The sequence below is a fragment of the Scyliorhinus torazame genome, chromosome 9 (assembly GCF_047496885.1).
Source record: "Scyliorhinus torazame isolate Kashiwa2021f chromosome 9, sScyTor2.1, whole genome shotgun sequence".
NCBI lineage: Eukaryota > Metazoa > Chordata > Chondrichthyes > Carcharhiniformes > Scyliorhinidae > Scyliorhinus > Scyliorhinus torazame.
In genome coordinates, this window is record NC_092715.1 from 7,611,731 (window position 1) to 7,632,035 (window position 20,305).

General features: G+C 52.0%; 1 protein-coding gene across 1 annotated transcript in view; it reads left to right on the forward strand.

Moving 5' to 3' along the window:
• The window catches only part of LOC140429943 (ciliogenesis and planar polarity effector 1-like), a 687,141-nt gene that overhangs the window by 604,156 nt on the left and 62,680 nt on the right, over positions 1-20,305 (forward strand). Inside the window, exons 37-39 of the mRNA XM_072517533.1 lie at positions 1,382-1,537; positions 9,791-9,868; positions 11,810-11,940. Coding sequence (XP_072373634.1) covers positions 1,382-1,537; positions 9,791-9,868; positions 11,810-11,940 — 365 coding nt within the window. The remainder of the gene's footprint in view (positions 1-1,381; positions 1,538-9,790; positions 9,869-11,809; positions 11,941-20,305) is intronic.

Consider the following 20,305-nt stretch of genomic DNA (forward strand, 5'->3'; position numbering starts at 1 on the left):
CTCCACAGTTCCGCCCTCCCTACCATTTCTTCCCCTTGCCCCCCTCACTGTTATCCCCTCCCCACCGTTCCCCCCGCCTCCTACTCGTGTTCTTTTGTTTTAAAAAAAACATTTTATTGAGGCATTATGATTTTAAAACAAGAAACAATACAAATATAAATATACACCTAGTTCCGTACGTACCACATCCATCTCCCATTGTTCCCGCCTGTCTAAACACAAAATAGCCAAACTCCTCTCCCCCACACCCCTTGAATCTGCTGACTGTTAAGTTTTCGCCGAAGAATTCGATAAACGGCTGCCACCTCCGGACGAACCCTAACGTTGGCCCTCAGGGCGAACTTAATTCGTGTCACTAACCCAATCGCCTGATTTCCGGGGCTTTGAGTCCCTCCACACTAATAAGATCCGTCTCCGGGCTACCAAGGAGGCAAAGGCCAAAACGTCGGCCTCTCTCGCCCCCTGGACTCCCAGATCTTCCGACACCCCGAAAATCGCCACCTCTGGACTCGGTGCCACCCTTGTTTTTAGTACCGTGGACATGACATCCGCCAATCCCTGCCAGTATCCCCTAAGCTTCGGACATGTCCAAAACATGTGGACATGGTTTGCGGGCCCTCCCGCACACTTCCCACACCTGTCCTCTCAATCAAAAATCCTGCTGATCCGGGCCACCATCATGTGTTCCCGGTGAAGCACCTTGAATTGTATCAGGCTGAGCCTGGCACATGATGGGGACGTGTTGACTCTGCTCAAGAGCATCCTCCCACAGACCCGCCTCTAACTCCTTACCCAGCTCATCTTCCCATTTACGCTTTAGCTCACCAATCTGAGTTTCCTATCACTCCATGAGTTCTTTATAGATATCCGAAACCTTCCCCTCCCCCACCTCCGTTCTAGAAACTACCCTGTCCTGTCTCCCCAGTGGCGGTAGAAGCGAAAAGGTCGCAATCTGCCTTTTCGCAAACTCCCTCACCTGCAGATATCGAAACCCATTCCCTCCCGGCAATTCAAACTGCTCCTCCAAATCCTGTAAACAAGGAAAGCTTCCATCAATAAACAGACCCCTCTCAATCCCTGCTCTCTGCCACCTCCAAAACCCTCCATCCAGCCTCCCAGACAAACTGGTGATCGCCACAAATTGGAGCCCACATCGACGCTCCCTCCACTCCCATATGCTTCCGACACTGCCCCCAAACTCTCAGAGCCACCACCACCACCGGGCATATAGAGTACCGGGCCGGCGAGAACGGCAGAGGAGCCGTTATCAATGCCCCCAAACATGTGCCCTTACGTGACCCTCGTGTTATTCTTGTTAATTCCAGTTCCCAGTCCTTTCCATGTTCCTGAGGGTGTAACTGCTGTTTTTAATTCTCTGTAGGACCATGTGGTGCCTTGCTGCAAGATCAAATTGGCCTGTTTGCAACATCTGCGGAGTTACATTGTTTTGCTTCCATCAGGAAGAATACTGGGGAAAGGAGGGATATCGGCACCAATACAGAGCGGCTTCCTGAGCCCCACATCGAAGCAGCCTCAGGTAGGGCACTAACTCTGTCCTACTGGGCTCCCTACCCTGCAGTCCCGAAACCAATGGCCCCTTGTTGAGGTACATTTGACCCCCATCCAAATAACCAAAAGTGTGAACCTGGGCAGTGGGTGGTCAGTAAACTATTCTTCTTCAGGAAGCATCGCTGCTCAGCCTGATTCAATATTGTGACAGTTTTCAGTAGCAGGTTCTGTGGCTAATTTTCCTGTCGAACCGAAGGAATGTGAAGTTGCCCCTCACTGTCAGCCTGATGAACCCTGGGAACTTGTGGCTCATCTGTGAGTTGCCTCTGCTGTTTGGCCCTGGGTGAGCATTGTCCCTGTATTTAAATAGAGAAATACCCGGCCCACATCGAGAAGAGGTGCTTGGGTGGTCCCTATAGTTTCAAAGTTCGACAGTAGATGTGATAGCAGGAGGGCAGTGAGGGTCTTTCACTCATCTGTCACGGACATTGTACAGGTGACAGATATCAGCCTGAACATCCACAGAGCTGACAAGCAGACAATTTGAAAAACTGCAGATCCCCTCAGTGGAGCGAAGGAGATTCCAGGTGATTTAATAGAGGGAGTTTAAATTACAACAGTCAGGATACATCGATCAGAGTGTTTCTGGTGGGAAGAGTCCATAATGAGATAGGTGCAGGTGTTATGACACCCTGGGCTAGTGCGCGGTCAATAGCAGCCCCGCAGATCCCAGAGTCCCAACTTTAGTGAATTAACCAATAATTCGTATTCTCCCTACGATCTCTGACCTGTGACTCATTCAACGACTTCCAGGCACCAGAATGGGAAGTAAAATATTTTTACAACTTTATTGATAACAAGAGAAAGATACAGATGCAATGGCAAAAATAGTACAACAATCTGCGAATCTAATTATTCCCCTACCCTGTAGCACTCTCCACCCAGACACACACAAGACAGACACATGGTGAGAGGGGGCTAGGAAAGGTTGAAAATAACAGCATTTAAACGGAGGGTGACAGATGGATCTTTGCTGCTGAAGTTTGAAGTTAAAATCAGCAAGAAATCTCCCCCACACCAAAAAGGGTCAAGGAATTCCATGTGGTGCACAGTGACTCCCTTGTCCCTGACTCCGAGACAGACTGAGGTGGGTGCTATTCAGGTCAAAGTTAATCACTGGTAGAACCCATATCTTCCTGGAAGATTTCATTTACCCATCACTGAATAGCTCGACACACGGGTCAGGCTTTCGAAGTAGAATAAGTCAACTTTCTAATAACAATTCTTTCAGGTTATCAACTTAACTTAAGTTTATTTTCAAAATTAAAAGAATAAAAATATATATATTTTTAATATATAAGATCTTTTCCTTTGGATGTTTTGGGCCAGTAGAAAGACCTTCAGGTCTTCTTGTCAATCATTATTCTTTCCGTCTTGGGTCTCCCGATGTATTTTCTCCGCTGCCTGGTTTTTAAAAGCGAGCCTCACAGCTTTTTCTTCTTTCTTCCTCCTGCTCTTTATTTATTTCTTTATGACCTTGTTCTTTGTAGCCGCTGACTCTTTATTCACTTTGCGGAGCCGTTCGCCCAACCTCCACATGCTGTTGGCTTTTCTTCTTCTGCTCCGGTTGTTGGCTGCCTTCCCCTCTCCCTGCCTTCCCCTCCCCCTGCCTTCCCCTCCCCCTGCCTTCCCCTCCGGCTGCCTTCCCCTCCCCCTGCCTTCCCCTCCCCCTGCCTTCCCCTCCGGCTGCCTTCCCCTCCCCCTGCCTTCCCCTCCCCCTGCCTTCCCCTCCCCCTGCCTTCCCCTCCCCCTGCCTTCCCCTCCCCCTGCCTTCCCCTCCCCCTGCCTTCCCCTCCCCTGCCTTCCCCTCCGGCTGCCTTCCCCTCCGGCTGCCTCCCCCTCCCCCTGCCTCCCCCTCCCCCTGCCTCCCCCTCCCCCTGCCTCCCCCTCCCCCTGCCTTCCCCTCCCCCTGCCTTCCCCTCCCCCTGCCTTCCCCTCCCCCTGCCTTCCCCTCCCCCTGCCTTCCCCTCCCCCTGCCTTCCCCTCCCCCTGCCTTCCTCTCCGGCTGCCTCCCCCTCCCCCTGCCTTCCCCTCCCCCTGCCTTCCCCTCCCCCTGCCTTCCCCTCCCCCTGCCTTCCCCTCCCCCTGCCTTCCCCTCCGGCTGCCTTCCCCTCCGGCTGCCTTCCCCTCCCCCTGCCTTCCCCTCCCCCTGCCTTCCCCTCCCCCTGCCTTCCCCTCCGGCTGCCTCCCCCTCCCCCTGCCTTCCCCTCCGGCTGCCTTCCCCTCCCCCTGCCTTCCCCTCCCCCTGCCTTCCCCTCCCCCTGCCTTCCCCTCCCCCTGCCTTCCTCTCCGGCTGCCTCCCCCTCCCCCTGCCTTCCCCTCCCCCTGCCTTCCCCTCCCCCTGCCTTCCCCTCCCCCTGCCTTCCCCTCCGGCTGCCTTCCCCTCCCCTGCCTTCCCCTCCCCCTGCCTTCCGCTCCCCCCGCCTTCCCCTCCCCCCGCCTTCCCCTCCCCCTGCCTTCCCCTCCCCCTGCCTTCCCCTCCCCCTGCCTTCCCCTCCCCCTGCCTCCCCCTCCCCCTGCCTTCCCCTCCCCCTGCCTCCCCCTCCCCCTGCCTTCCCCTCCCCCTGCCTTCCCCTCCCCCTGCCTTCCCCTCCCCCTGCCTTCCCCTCCCCCTGCCTTCCCCTCCCCCTGCCTTCCCCTCCCCCTGCCTTCCCCTCCCCCTGCCTTCCCCTCCGGCTGCCTTCCCCTCCCCCTGCCTTCCCCTCCGGCTGCCTTCCCCTCCCCCTGCCTTCCCCTCCGGCTGCCTTCCCCTCCCCCTGCCTTCCCCTCCGGCTGCCTTCCCCTCCGGCTGCCTTCCCCTCCCCCTGCCTTCCCCTCCCCCTGCCTTCCCCTCCGGCTGCCTTTCTCCAACTGACTGCCTTTCAACTGCTCTCAACTGCCGTTATTTTTTAAAATCAGGCCCCTGCGAGCGCCAGCGGGTGCCTCCCCCTCGCGGTGCCAGCCGGTGCCTCCCCCTCGCGGTGCCAGCCGGTGCCTCCCCCTCGCGGTGCCAGCGGGTGCCTCCCCCTCGCGGTGCCAGCCGGTGCCTCCCCCTCGCGGTGCCAGCCGGTGCCTCCCCCTCGCGGTGCAAGCCGGTGCCTCCCCCTCGCGGTGCCAGCCGGTGCCTCCCCCTCGCGGTGCCAGCCGGTGCCTCCCCCTCGCGGTGCCAGCTGATGCCTCCCCCTCGCGGTGCCAGCGGGTGCCTCCCCCTCGCGGTGCCAGCGGGTGCCTCCCCCTCGCGGTGCCAGCGGGTGCCTCCCCCTCGCGGTGCCAGCCTGTGCCTCCCCCTCGCGGTGCCAGCGGGTGCCTCCCCCTCGCGGTGCCAGCGGGTGCCTCCCCCTCGCGGTGCCAGCCGGTGCCTCCCCCTCGCGGTGCCAGCGGGTGCCTCCCCCTCGCGGTGCCAGCCGGTGCCTCCCCCTCGCGGTGCCAGCCTGTGCCTCCCCCTCGCGGTGCCACGGGGTGCCTCCCCCTCGCGGTGCCAGCGGGTGCCTCCCCCTCGCGGTGCCAGCGGGTGCCTCCCCCTCGCGGTGCCAGCGGGTGCCTCCCCCACGCGGTGCCAGCCGCCGCTTCTCTTTAAACAGCAACGGCCTCCGCGAGTCCCAGCACACGCCCTTTTCTAACCCCAAATTTTCAGCCCATAAACAACAAAAACTCCCATTGGGGTCGACTCCACACACACCCACAGATAGAAATAGTGGCCAACCATCTTTCCTTTCTCCCCCACAACATGGTCAGAGACTAGACAGGATGTAATTGAACGCCAGGCAGATGAGCCCGAAGGCCCTGACTGGTGATGTCCCGTTCCTCTATAGACACCAGCTCAAGTTGGTCATCTGCTCCCTTCGCCCAACATTGGTTCCCCAAACAAAACCCCAAGTCCTCCCAGGACAACACCCACGGCTCAAATGCCACATTTTTCCATTTTTTATGACAGGTTATAGACGTTGCAGTTGGTGACCTTCCAAGAGCACAAAGTGTTGCAAGCATCGGTTGGTTTCGCCTGATGGTTATCTTCTATTAGAACATGGGGAGTCAATACAGGCTCAATGGTACAACTTTGAGGGGTGTGCAGGAGCAGAGGGACCTCAGGGTTCAAGTGCATAATTCTCCGAAGCTGGCCAGGCAAGTTGAAACAGTTATTAAGAAGGCTTTTAGCATCCTTGGGTTTATGAATAGAGGCATAGAGAGGGCAGCACGGTGGTGCAGTGGTTAGCACTGCAGTCTCACGGCGCCAAGGTCTCAGGTTCGATCCCGGCTCTGGGTCACTGTCCGTGTGGAGTTTGCACATTCTCCCCGTGTTTGCGTGGGTTTTGCCCCCACAACCCAAAGATGTGCAGGGCAGGTGGATTGGCCACGCTAAATTGCCCCTTAATTGGAAAAAATTAACTCTAAATTTATATTTTTTAAAATAATTTTAAAAAAAATAGTGGCACAGAGTATAAAAGCAAGGAAGTGATGCTACACCTCTACACATCATTGGTCAGACCACATCTGGAGTATTGCCTTCAGTTCTGGGCACCTTATTTCAGGAAGGATGTTAAAGCCCAGGGGAGAGTGCAGAGGAGATTTACTAGAATGATACCAGGAATGCGGAATGTTAAATACAAGGAAAGATTGGAGAAATTGGGCTTGTTCTCCTTGGGGCAGAGAAGATTAAGAGGTGACCTTATTGAGGTGTGCAAAATTCTGAATAACTTTGATAGGATAATGAAGGATATTCTGTTTCCACTGGTTGGTATGTCAGTGACTAGCGGTCACATGTTCAAGATGGTCAGCAAGAGAGCTCGGAGTGAGATGAAGAGAAACCTCTTTACTCAGAGTTGTTAGGGTTTCGAATGCACTGCCTGGGAGAGCGGTGGGGGTGGATTCCATAAGAGGTTTCAAAAGAGAGCTGAATATATATTTGAAAGTGATTAATTCAGAGGGCTACGGAGAATAGGCTGGAGAATGGGACTAGCTGCGTTGCTCTTTTGGGCGCTGGTGCAGACACAATGGGCCGAATGGCCTCCTGTGCTGTAACTAAACAAACAAACAAACAAACAAATATACAGGCTGTAGAATGCTCTCTGGGGAGTTATTTTCAGTTGAATGACCTCTCCAGACTGGCTCTCAGACTCACTGTGATTGTATTAGAATCCTTCACCTGAGGATTTCAAACACATTTTCAAACAGCCCCCTCTTCCTGCAGGCGGCGCTGGACAGGAACCTCCCACAGATAATCAGTTGAGAAAAATCAGATTCAGATCCCCAGCCTTTTAATCAGAAGTTACCTTCACAGGCCTGGCTGGATAGAGAGACCTGCTTTACATAGATACAAAGAAGATATGAGCAGGAGGAGGCCTTTTGGCCCTTCGAGCCTGCCCCGCCATTCATCACCATCATGGCTGTTCATCCAACTCAATAGCCTAATCCTGCTTTCTCCCCATAGCCTTTGATCCCATTCTCCCCAAGTGCTATATCCAGCCGCCTCTTGAATATATTCAATGTTTTAGCATCAACTACTTCCTGTGGTAATGAATTCCACAGGCTCACCACTCTCTGGGTGAAGAAATGTCTCCTTATCTCTGTCCGAAATGGTTTACCCGGAATCCTCAGACTGTGACCCCTGGTTCTGGACACACCCACCATTGGTAACATCTTCCCTGTCCAGTCCTGTTAGAATTTTATAATCTCTATGAGATCCCCCCTCATTCTTCTGAACTCCAGCGAGAACAATCCCAACCGAGTCAATCTCTCCTCACATGACAGTCCCGCCATCCCTGGAATCAGTCTGGTGAACCTTCGCTGCTCTCCCTCGAGAGCAAGAACATCCTTCCTCAGAGAAGGAGACCAAAACTGCTCACAATACTCCAGGTGTGGCCTCTCCAAGGCCCTGTACAATTGCAGCAACACATCCCTGCTTCTATACTCGAAACCTCTCGCAATGAAGGCCAACATACCATTAGCCTTCTTTACCGCCTGCTGCACCTGCATGCTTACCTTCAGCGACTGGTGCACAAGGACACCCAGGTCCCGCTGCACACTCCCCTCTCCCAATTTACAACCATTCAGGTAGTAATCTGCCTTCCTGTTTTTGCTTCCAAAGTGAATAACCTCACACTGATCCAAATTATACTGCATCTGCCATTGATTTGCCCATTCGCCCAACCTGTCCAGATCTTGCTGTAGGATCCCTGCATCCTCCTCACAATTCACCCTCCCACCTAATTTGGTATCATCTGCAAACTTTAAGATGTTACATTTTGTTCCCTCATCCAAATCATTAATATATATTGTGAATAGCTGGGGTCCCAGCACTGATCCCTGTGGTACCCCACTGGTTACTGCCTGCCAATTTGAAAAGGACCCATTAATCCCTACTCTTTGTTTCCTCTCTGCCAACCAGTTTTCTAACCACCTCAATACACTTCCCCCAATCCCAGTGGAGCTTCCCACAGGCTGGCTGGAAGCATTTTAAATTGCGAGGCAGAGAGTTGATCGAGGGAGCCCAGACCTGCTGTGTGCTGCTTTCCAGGTCTTCAGCAAAAACTGAAAGCTAAAATGGAACCTGCCTTTCGGTTCCTGAATTTTCTGAAAAGCTCTACCAATCCCAATCGAGAATAGACGATATCATGGAATTTACCCCAGTCAATCAAAATGACATTGCGAGCTATGCATCAAGAGGTCTGCCTGGGTCTGTCCAAATAACAGCTTGCAGCAGGTGGCAAGGGGGGGGTTTCAGTTCAAAACCAAAAGTCTGTTGTTTTAAAAACAGCAGCCAGCAAAAAGCAGGCAGCAAGACAGGGATTAAAAAGGACACCAGGATTAAACAATGTGTTACAAGAGGATCCTTACACAGGGTTGAATGTTGAGAGAAGGCAGCAGTGACTAGAGGTTCTGGTACTGCACGAGTCATCCCGGAATTCTGACTTCAAATCCCATCACACTGAGGGAATTGAATAACGTTAGTGAGGAGGTGGGCGAGGGCCTGAATTACATAAGAACTAGGAGCAGGAGTCGGCCATCTGGCCCCTCGAGCCTGCTCCACCATTCAATGAGATCATGGCTGATCTTTTGTGGCCTCAGCTCCACTTTCCCACCCGAACACCACAACATTTTATTCCTTTATTCTTCAAAAAACTATCTATCTTTATCTTAAAATATTTAATGAAGGAGCCTCTATTGCTTCACTGGGCAAGGAATTCCATAGATTCACAACCCTTTGGGTGAAGAAGTTCCTCCTAAACTCAGTCCTAAATCTACTTCCCCTTATTTTGAGGCTATGCCCCCTAGTTCTGCTTTCACCCACCAGTGGAAACAACCTCCCCGCATCTATCCTATCTATTCCCTTCATAATTTTATATGTTTCTATAAGATCCCCCCTCATCCTTCTAAATTCCAACGAGTACAGTCCCAGTCTACTCAACAATTACCTCTTGCTTTAGGCCAATTTCCATTTCACAATAAAGAATATACAAAACCGTATCCAGTTTCATACCCCACATGGCACAAGGAGCAGCCTTGGTTCTTGTACCTCACTGCATGGCACTGATTGGTGGTCCACCAAGCGATGTGCAAAATGGTCACACAAAAACAAAATATTCTGAATGCTGCAAATCGGAAAAGAAGGTTTTGGAAAAGCTCAGCAGGTCAGGCAGCATCTGTGGAGAGAAAAACAAATAATGTCTCAGGTCGAGATGACCCAGAAAGTAGCCAATCTGCTGCTGTAGTTCTGTGCTTCCATTTCTGATGCTGAAACACCAAGAGTTCAACTTCCACCATGGTCGATGGAGAATACGAATTCAAATTTTTTTTAAAGTCTGGAAATGAAAAGTGATTGTGATGGTTGGATTGTGATAATCAGCTCCTCAACCACCTCCAAAACCTCCAAAATGCCGTGTCCAAGTTCTGAGCTGTCACACATTCGGACCTGTCTCGGAGTCGAGCCGGTGCAGACTCAATGGGCCGAATGGCCTCCTTCTGCACTGTAAATTCTATGATAATCTATGATTAATCTAGGACAAAGGTTCGGCACAACATCGTGGGCCGAAGGGCCTGTTCTGTGCTGTATTTTTCTATGTTCTATGTCTCACGTTACTGCTCTCTCTCCAAATTGGCCACTAGTGCTTTTACTCACAATGTCCGTGTTTCTCTGTCCTCCCACCTTCCCTTCCCTCCAATATTCCCTCCGACACTCCCTCCATCCCTCCCATCCATGGTGCCTGGTATTTCACTGACTGCTGTACCTTCTGGCCTTCTGAAGCTGCTAGATCTTACAAGGACGCTGGGGTCCTCACCTGCTCTGAGATCAAAAAGAACCAGCCAGTCACTGCCACTGCAGGTTTGTACTTTCACCTTTTGCTTTGTGTCATTTTGTGGTTCAGTTTTCAGTAGCTGAATGAAGCCTAATACAGACCGTCTACTTCAACAAGTATAAACCATGTCCCAGGACAAGCAATCAGATGTGACTGTGCCCCACCCCAATCTTACTGACACTATTGACTGAAAAGAATCCCTCTCTTCTTGGACAGCAGCCAGAGCTGTGGTCACATAAAACCGTGCGGAAAGACTATTTCACCGCAGGAGTGATTCCACTAATAAATAGGGATCCTTTATATTACAACAGACTTTGCTATTAACATTAACATTACAGAAAATAGCTTTTTAATTAACAGTTAAACAATTCTTAAACTAAAAGGAAACACATGAGCTACTAACTTATACCTTCTCTCACTCCAATTAAGCAAAGCCCATTATAGGTCACAAACCACTGGTAAATAAAGTTTGCAAACACAGGGATATTTGCTGTACTTTTGTGCAGCACTTTCTTGGAAAGACTGCTTGGAGAGCGAGAGATCCTTTCAGGAACAGCCTGCAGATCCTTCTGTCTTTGTCAGACTAAAAAATCCTACATTCAAAACTGCTTGCTACAGCCCTGACTCCTCCCATTCATTTCATCATCTCTATCCCACTTAGGTGTCCCGTGACCAGCTTACCTAAGTCTAAACACAATGAATGGGATTCTCCATCCATTCACTGCAGCAGGATTCTTCGGTCCCACAGCAGTGAATGGGTAATTTGGCCGAGCGTCAAATTCTCCGTCCTTGCTAGCAGCAGTAGCGGGGCCGACTCGCAGTGCAGAATCCCGGCTAATGTCTCAAAGTATCTACATTTCCAGGAAATCTCCAGGAACCCAACAAAGGCACATTTGGTTCCCTGTAAACAAGTAAATTGTAAAAATTGGTCATGACCTCACCTTTTATGACCTCTTAATTACAGCTTTAGCCGACAGAGTCTGGATACCTTACCCTAGGTTCTTTAACAATATTACTGCAACAGATTTATACACCTTAAAGCAGGCTTTTAATAACATTACTACAACATATATATAATACAATCTATATAAAAATTTCCCACATTCATCACCGTGCCCACCCCATCTCTCACACTCTTCCCCCCACTCACACTCTCTCTCCTTTCTTTCTCCCCATCTATGCCTCCCTTTGATTTTACACCTCCTGCTCTTTCCCTTCTCTGCTCTGTACAGCTCTCTCTACTTTTCTATCTCATTGTTCCTTTCCTCCTCTTGCCTGTTGCCATAAATAATGTCGAGAATTACTGATTGACAGCCTGGCTGTGTAGTAGGAGACTCACAATGACAGCTACACCTGTTGTATTTGATACTTTGAATCGGGAGCCTTGCTGAGGAGGGTCTGTGTTAGACTTCACTCTGCCACCTTGTTCTGCTGCCCCTGCTCGCTATCTCTTGCTTGTGTTTGCAATTTCTGTGATCGAAACAGCTTGTGTTCAGCTATTTGGGAGATATTGCATCATGACAGCAGGTAGGTGATCTCCTCCAATATGGCAGAGTCCACACAGATTCTGTTAGTCATCCTACCCACAGCAGCTTAACCCCCCCCCCCACCCCACCCCACCCCCCCACCCCACCCCACTTCCCCCCACCCCACCCCACCCCCCCACCCCACCCCACTCCCCCCACCCCACTGTGCTGTTAGGGAGTGAGTTCCAGGCTGTTGCCCCAGCGACAGTGAAGGAACGGCGATATATTTCCCAGTCAGGATGGTGAGTGACTTGGAGGGGAACCTCCAGGTGGTGGGGTTCCCAGGTATCTGCTGCTCTTGTCCTTCTAGATGGGAGTGGCCGTGGGTTTGGAAGGTGTTGTCTAATGAGCCTTGGTGAGTTACTGCAGTGCATCTTGTAGATGGGACACACAGACTGCACTCTATATTAGTGCTTGATCATTTGCTCTGTTTGTTTATAGTACAAACTGTACCAGTGAGTAGCCTCCAGGTTCAGGTTGTACCTCCAGATGTGTTCATGAACCTTCGGTTCCCGAGTGAAGTCTGTCAGAAACCTCTCCTCACACCAACTGACCATGCAACACCTGACCAGGTAAGTGGAAGGTGAGCTTTAAGCTTCAATTATTGCTGCGTTTCAGCACAATATTCATGCATGAACAGAGGGGAATTTGCTATCCAGCATCAGCCACCTCTCTGCTTGAGGTTTAGTGCTGTGTGCCACAAATTGCAAGATCCACAGAAAATGTGTAGCCCACAGTGAGACGTGTAAATCCCGAAAGAGGATCTTTTCTGGTTAATAGTATCTCGATATCAAATACATTCAGTGTATTGGAATCAGTGAGGATTAACTGATGGCTCTAAATCTGGGGTCATCCTGTCCTGTGCACTCAAAGCTTGAATTGGTAAATTAAAATCTCAATTCACAGCTCATCTGAGACTTGTGGGTATAAGAGACAGTGATGTCTACTGTAATTGCTGTTTTAATCTTGTTATGACCAGTCCCCAGGTGAGGTTCCCCAAATTTGTCAATCTGAGCGAGATCCCTCAATTTGTTACTGTCCCGCTGGGATATGCTGAAATTGTTATGCCCGGGTGAGGAGGGATGAACTGGCTCCGTTTCTTTATTCCGTTCCCTCTGCTGCTCACAACTCCATTCATCTAAAAAAGATCCCTCCCCTTTAGGCCCAAGCTTTGTGTTTTAAAAGACGTCAAATTATCCAGGACTTTTTGAGTTAAAGTTAGACTTTATTAACTACTAAAAGCAAGAAGGTTATAAAACACAGGCGGACACTTTAATACATTTTAGAAATGAGGATTGAGTCCACAGTAAGTAAATAGAAAGGGACACAAAACAGTCCTCGAGTGATTATTGAGCGTTACAGCCGTTGCGATTTGAGATTGCAGTGGTGCTGACTTCAGGTGAATAGTCAGTTTCGAGACTAGCGGAGAAGCTTCCCTGATTCCATTTCAGATATGGGCTTCGTTACCTTGGCTTATTTCAACAATCAGACCGAGGGATAGAGGTAAACCTGCAAGAAGCTAGTGCAGGGATTCTGTTGCCAGCTCCCTGTTTTTGGTGTCACTCACGTTCCGACATCCCAACACTCCACATGTTCTCACACACACACACCCGGGGCAGTTTCTGAGCTGGCTTTTATTCTAGTCTTTGGGCGGAGTTCTCTCAGAAATTGGCAAAGTCTGAATTCAGACGTGGAAAGTGATGCTCAGACTGCTGGCGGCAATCCTGGTTTTACCACCATGCAGAGCAGCACTGAGTGAATAAATTTGTAGGCATGAGTTCCACGCCGTATCGCTAGTGTCTGGCCTCTGATTCACCCGCCCCCATCACCTGAGTGCTTCAGTGATCCAAGCGTCATATTTAACGGTCACCCATGCACATAGCACACTTCTGACTCCGCTGGCAAGTCAGGCTGACGAAACATTCAGCAACCAAATTTATCCATGGCCCCCTGGCGTGCCAGCTGAATGCAGTGGAGACCCGCCGCGATGTACTCTACCCACGTTCTGGGCAGAGACCTTCAATAGAGCTGACAAATCCAGCATGGGATGCGGTGCCAGTGGTGGTCAGGGCTCATGCCCTACAGAAGAGGTCAGCCATCCTGTCCTTCAGGAGAATGAGAATGATCTCCTCTGTTGTGCCAGGGTAAGTCACCCAACTGCTTACTTACCCCTCAGACCCATCGCACATCGACAGGGATCTCACTCAATGTCGTTTCAAGGAGCATGATCACTATCTCTCCCACATCACACACACACCTTCATCTCCCCTGCGGGTAATGTTCTGATCACCTCCCTGATACCACTCACTCTCCGACATCCTTAACGTCTAAAACAAAACAGAAATTACTGGACATTCTCAGCAGGTCTGACAACATGTGTGGAGAGAGAAGGAAGGTAACGTTTTGAGTCTGAATGACTCTTTGTCAAAGCTCGAGAGAACTGGAAATAGGGTCAGATTTACACTGTTGTGGGGTGGGGGAGCCAGCGATAGGTGGAGATTGACAAAGATGTTGTGGACAGAAAGACAAAAGGAATGTGAATGGGGGTGATCAAGGCAAAACGTTTGTTGAAAGTGGCACATTCATAGAATCATAGAAGTTACAGTGCAGAAGGAGGCCATTCGGCCCATCGAGTCTGCACCGGCTCTTGGAAAGAGCACCCTACCCAAGGTCAACACCACCACCCTATCCCCATAACCCAGTAACCCCACCTAACCCATTTTGGACACTAAGGACAATTTATCATGGCCAATCCACCTAACCTGCACATCTTTGGACTGTGGGAGGAAACCGGAGCACCCGGAGGAAACCCACGCACACACGGGGAGGATGTGCAGACTCCACACAGACAGTGACCCAAGCCGGAATCGAACTTGGGACCCTGGAGCTGTGAAGCAATTGTGCTATCCACAATGCTACCATGCTGCCCTGGCACGTGTCCGAGAATCATAGAATCATAGACTTTACAGTGCAGAAGGAGGTCATTCGGCCCATCAAGTCTGCACCGGCCCTTGGAAAGAGCACACTACCCAAGCCCACACCTCCACCCTATCCCTGTAACCCCACCTACCCTTTTTTTGGACACTAAGGGCAATTTATCACGGCCAATCCACCTAACCTGCACATCTTTGGACTGTGGGAGGAAACCGGAGCACCCGGAGGAAACCCACGCACACACGGGGAGAACGTGCAGACTCCGCACAGACAGTGACCCAAGCCGGGAATCGAACCTGGGACCCTGGAGCTGTGAAGCAATTGTGCTAACCACTGTGCGCCCGAGTCTGGGTTACACTCTGCCTCTATCTGTCTTCATGCAGGCGAAGCTATCTCACAAGAGGGAGAGGTCCTTGATGGGTGGTGGACTGTCAAATCCAGGGATTTTGATGAGAGCCGTTGAGCGGCTGGGAGGGTGTGAATCCTTCCTGTGCGGATGGCGAAGTCCGTGACGCTGACAAGTGAGGATCCAGCACTTTACCATTCACCGGACTAATGTGCTGTGAGTGATATCGCCTGGTGGTCAGGCCCCTGCAAGCACCAATAACCGCTCCTTTCTTTCATAGCCACACCTGGGAGGGAGCTGAGGGGTCCACAGGTTAGACCCTCAGCTACAGGCCCGACAGCTGCACAGAAGAGGAAGTCATGGAACCAGAAATAGAGGCACCCTCACTGTGTTCGCCCACATCCCCCACAGGGGCACACGTCTCGGAGGGACCTACTCCCCGAGTCGCCTCGGGGTCACAGTCTGCTCAGCACATCGCACTGTCTGATCCACATCTGGTGGAGGTCACAGTCTGGTCACTGGTCACAGTCTGGTCACTGTCTGGTCTCTGGTCGCAGTCTGGTCGCTGTCTGGTCACAGTCTGGTCACAGTCTGGTCATTGTCTGGTCACAGTCTAGTCTCTGGTCGCGGTCTGGTCACAGTCTGGTCACAGTCTAGTCACTGGTCACGGTCTGGTCATTGTCTGGTCACAGTCTAGTCTCTGGTCACAGTCTGGTCACAGTCTAGTCACTGGTCACAGTCTGGTCACAGTCTAGTCTCTGGTCACAGTCTGGTCTCGGTCTGGTCTCGGTCTGGTCACAGTCTGGTCACGGTCTGGTCACAGTCTGGTCATTGTCTGGTCACAGTCTGGTCTCGGTCTGGTCACAGTCTGGTCATTGTCTGGTCACAGTCTAGTCTCTGGTCGCGGTCTGGTCACAGTCTGGTCATTGTCTGGTCACAGTCTAGTCTCTGGTCACAGTCTGGTCACAGTCTGGTCTCGGTCTGGTCACAGTCTAGTCTCTGGTCGCGGTCTGGTCACAGTCTGGTCACAGTCTAGTCTCTGGTCGCGGTCTGGTCACAGTCTAGTCACTGGTCTCGGTCTGGTCACAGTCTAGTCTCTGGTCGCAGTCTGGTCACAGTCTGGTCTCTGGTCGCAGTCTGGTCACAGTCTGGTCACTGGTCGCAGTCTGGTCGCGGTCTGGTCACAGTCTGGTCACAGTCTAGTCTCTGGTCACAGTCTAGTCTCTGGTCACGGTCTGGTCACAGTCTAGTCTCTGGTCGCAGTCTGGTCACAGTCTGGTCACTGGTCGCAGTCTGGTCGCGGTCTGGTCACAGTCTGGTCACAGTCTAGTCTCTGGTCGCAGTCTGGTCACAGTCTAGTCTCTGGTCACAGTCTGGTCACAGTCTAGTCTCTGGTCGCAGTCTGGTCACAGTCTAGTCTCTGGTCGCAGTCTGGTCACAGTCTAGTCTCTGGTCACAGTCTGGTCACAGTCTAGTCTCTGGTCACAGTCTAGTCTCTGGTCACAGTCTGGTCACAGTCTAGTCTCTGGTCACGGTCTGGTCACAGTCTAGTCTCTGGTCGCAGTCTGGTCACAGTCTAGTCACTGGTCACAGTCTGGTCACAGTCTAGTCTCTGGTCACGGTCTGGTCACAGTCTAGTCACTGGTCACAGTCTGGTCACAGTCTAGTCACTGGTCACAGTCTGGTCACAGTCTGGTCACAGTCTAGTCACTGGTCACAGTCTGGTCACAGTCTAGTCACTGGTCACAGTCTGGTCACAGTCTAGTCACTGGTCGCAGTCTGGTCACAGTCTGGTCGCGGTCTGGTCTCGGTCTGGTCACAGTCTGGTCACTGGTCGCAGTCTGGTCGCGGTCTGGTCACAGTCTAGTCTCTGGTCACAGTCTGGTCACAGTCTAGTCTCTGGTCGCAGTCTGGTCACAGTCTAGTCTCTGGTCACAGTCTGGTCACAGTCTAGTCTCTGGTCACAGTCTAGTCTCTGGTCACAGTCTGGTCACAGTCTAGTCTCTGGTCACGGTCTGGTCACAGTCTGGTCACAGTCTAGTCTCTGGTCACAGTCTGGTCACAGTCTAGTCTCTGGTCACGGTCTGGTCACAGTCTAGTCTCTGGTCGCAGTCTGGTCACAGTCTGGTCTCTGGTCACAGTCTAGTCTCTGGTCACGGTCTGGTCACAGTCTAGTCTCTGGTCACAGTCTAGTCACTGGTCGCGGTCTGGTCACAGTCTAGTCTCTGGTCACAGTCTGGTCACAGTCTAGTCTCTGGTCACGGTCTGGTCACAGTCTGGTCTCTGGTCACAGTCTAGTCTCTGGTCACAGTCTGGTCACAGTCTAGTCTCTGGTCACGGTCTGGTCACAGTCTAGTCTCTGGTCACAGTCTAGTCACTGGTCGCGGTCTGGTCACAGTCTAGTCTCTGGTCACAGTCTGGTCACAGTCTAGTCTCTGGTCACAGTCTAGTCTCTGGTCACAGTCTGGTCACAGTCTAGTCTCTGGTCACGGTCTGGTCACAGTCTAGTCTCTGGTCACAGTCTAGTCACTGGTCGCGGTCTGGTCACAGTCTAGTCTCTGGTCACAGTCTGGTCACAGTCTAGTCTCTGGTCACGGTCTGGTCACAGTCTAGTCTCTGGTCACGGTCTGGTCACAGTCTGGTAACAGTCTAGTCTCTGGTCACAGTCTGGTCACAGTCTGGTCTCGGTCTGGTCACAGTCTGGTCACAGTCTAGTCTCTGGTCACAGTCTGGTCACAGTCTGGTCTCGGTCTGGTCACAGTCTAGTCTCTGGTCACAGTCTAGTCACTGGTCTCGGTCTGGTCACAGTCTAGTCACTGGTCACAGTCTAGTCTCTGGTCACAGTCTAGTCACTGGTCACAGTCTGGTCACAGTCTAGTCACTGGTCTCGGTCTGGTCACAGTCTAGTCACTGGTCTCGGTCTGGTCACAGTCTAGTCACTGGTCGCAGTCTGGTCGCGGTCTGGTCTCGGTCTGGTCACAGTCGAGTCACTGGTCGCAGTCTGGTCGCGGTCTGGTCACAGTCTGGTCACTGGTCGCAGTCTGGTCGCGGTCTGGTCACAGTCTAGTCTCTGGTCACAGTCTGGTCACAGTCTAGTCTCTGGTCGCAGTCTGGTCACAGTCTAGTCTCTGGTCGCAGTCTGGTCGCGGTCTGGTCACAGTCTAGTCTCTGGTCGCAGTCTGGTCACAGTCTAGTCTCTGGTCGCAGTCTGGTCACAGTCTAGTCTCTGGTCACAGTCTGGTCACAGTCTAGTCTCTGGTCACGGTCTGGTCACAGTCTAGTCTCTGGTCGCAGTCTGGTCACAGTCTGGTCTCTGGTCACAGTCTGGTCACAGTCTAGTCTCTGGTCACGGTCTGGTCACAGTCTAGTCTCTGGTCACGGTCTGGTCACAGTCTGGTCTCTGGTCACAGTCTGGTCACAGTCTAGTCTCTGGTCACAGTCTAGTCTCTGGTCACAGTCTGGTCACAGTCTAGTCTCTGGTCACGGTCTGGTCACAGTCTAGTCTCTGGTCACAGTCTGGTCACAGTCTAGTCTCTGGTCGCGGTCTGGTCACAGTCTGGTCACAGTCTAGTCTCTGGTCGCGGTCTGGTCACAGTCTAGTCTCTGGTCACAGTCTGGTCACAGTCTAGTCTCTGGTCACGGTCTGGTCACAGTCTAGTCTCTGGTCACAGTCTGGTCACAGTCTAGTCTCTGGTCGCGGTCTGGTCACAGTCTAGTCTCTGGTCACAGTCTAGTCTCTGGTCACAGTCTGGTCACAGTCTAGTCTCTGGTCACAGTCTAGTCACTGGTCACAGTCTGGTCACAGTCTAGTCTCTGGTCACAGTCTGGTCACAGTCTAGTCTCTGGTCACAGTCTGGTCACAGTCTAGTCTCTGGTCACAGTCTGGTCACAGTCTAGTCTCTGGTCACAGTCTAGTCTCTGGTCACAGTCTGGTCACAGTCTAGTCTCTGGTCACAGTCTAGTCACTGGTCACAGTCTGGTCACAGTCTAGTCTCTGGTCGCAGTCTGGTCACAGTCTGGTCTCTGGTCACAGTCTGGTCACAGTCTAGTCTCTGGTCACAGTCTGGTCACAGTCTAGTCTCTGGTCACGGTCTGGTCACAGTCTAGTCTCTGGTCACAGTCTAGTCTCTGGTCACAGTCTGGTCACAGTCTAGTCTCTGGTCACAGTCTAGTCACTGGTCACAGTCTGGTCACAGTCTAGTCTCTGGTCACAGTCTAGTCTCTGGTCACAGTCTAGTCTCTGGTCGCGGTCTGGTCACAGTCTGGTCACAGTCTAGTCTCTGGTCACGGTCTGGTCACAGTCTAGTCTCTGGTCACAGTCTGGTCACAGTCTAGTCTCTGGTCACAGTCTGGTCACAGTCTAGTCTCTGGTCACAGTCTGGTCACAGTCTGGTCACAGTCTAGTCTCTGGTCACAGTCTAGTCTCTGGTCGCGGTCTGGTCACAGTCTGGTCACAGTCTAGTCACTGGTCGCAGTCTGGTCACAGTCTAGTCTCTGGTCGCAGTCTGGTCACAGTCTGGTCGCGGTCTGGTCTCGGTCTGGTCACAGTCGAGTCACTGGTCGCGGTCTGGTCACAGTCTAGTCTCTGGTCGCAGTCTGGTCACAGTCTGGTCGCAGTCTAGTCTCTGGTCACAGTCTGGTCACTGGTCACAGTCTGGTCACAGTCTGGTCACTGGTCACAGTCTGGTCACAGTCTAGTCTCTGGTCACAGTCTGGTCACAGTCTGGTCACAGTCTGGTCACTGGTCACAGTCTAGTCACTGGTCACAGTCTAGTCTCTGGTCTCGGTCTGGTCACAGTCTGGTCACAGTCTGGTCACAGTCTGGTCACTGGTCACAGTCTAGTCTCTGGTCACAGTCTGGTCACAGTCTGGTCACAGTCTAGTCTCTGGTCACAGTCTGGTCACTGGTCACAGTCTGGTCACAGTCTAGTCTCTGGTCACAGTCTGGTCACAGTCTGGTCACTGGTCACAGTCTAGTCACTGGTCACAGTCTAGTCTCTGGTCGCGGTCTGGTCACAGTCTAGTCTCTGGTCACAGTCTGGTCACAGTCTAGTCTCTGGTCACAGTCTAGTCTCTGGTCACAGTCTAGTCTCTGGGCACAGTCTAGTCTCTGGTCACAGTCTAGTCTCTGGTCACAGTCTGGTCACTGGTCACAGTCTAGTCTCTGGTCACAGTCTAGTCTCTGGTCACAGTCTAGTCTCTGGTCACAGTCTGGTCACTGGTCACAGTCTAGTCTCTGGTCACAGTCTAGTCTCTGGTCGCAGTCTGGTCACAGTCTAGTCTCTGGTCGCGGTCTGGTCACAGTCTGGTCACAGTCTAGTCTCTGGTCGCGGTCTGGTCACAGTCTGGTCACAGTCTAGTCTCTGGTCACAGTCTGGTCATTGTCTGGTCACAGTCTAGTCTCTGGTCACAGTCTGGTCACAGTCTAGTCTCTGGTCACAGTCTAGTCTCTGGTCACAGTCTAGTCTCTGGGCACAGTCTAGTCTCTGGTCACAGTCTAGTCTCTGGTCACAGTCTGGTCACTGGTCACAGTCTAGTCTCTGGTCACAGTCTGGTCATTGTCTGGTCACAGTCTAGTCTCTGGTCACAGTCTGGTCACAGTCTAGTCTCTGGTCACAGTCTAGTCTCTGGTCACAGTCTAGTCTCTGGTCACAGTC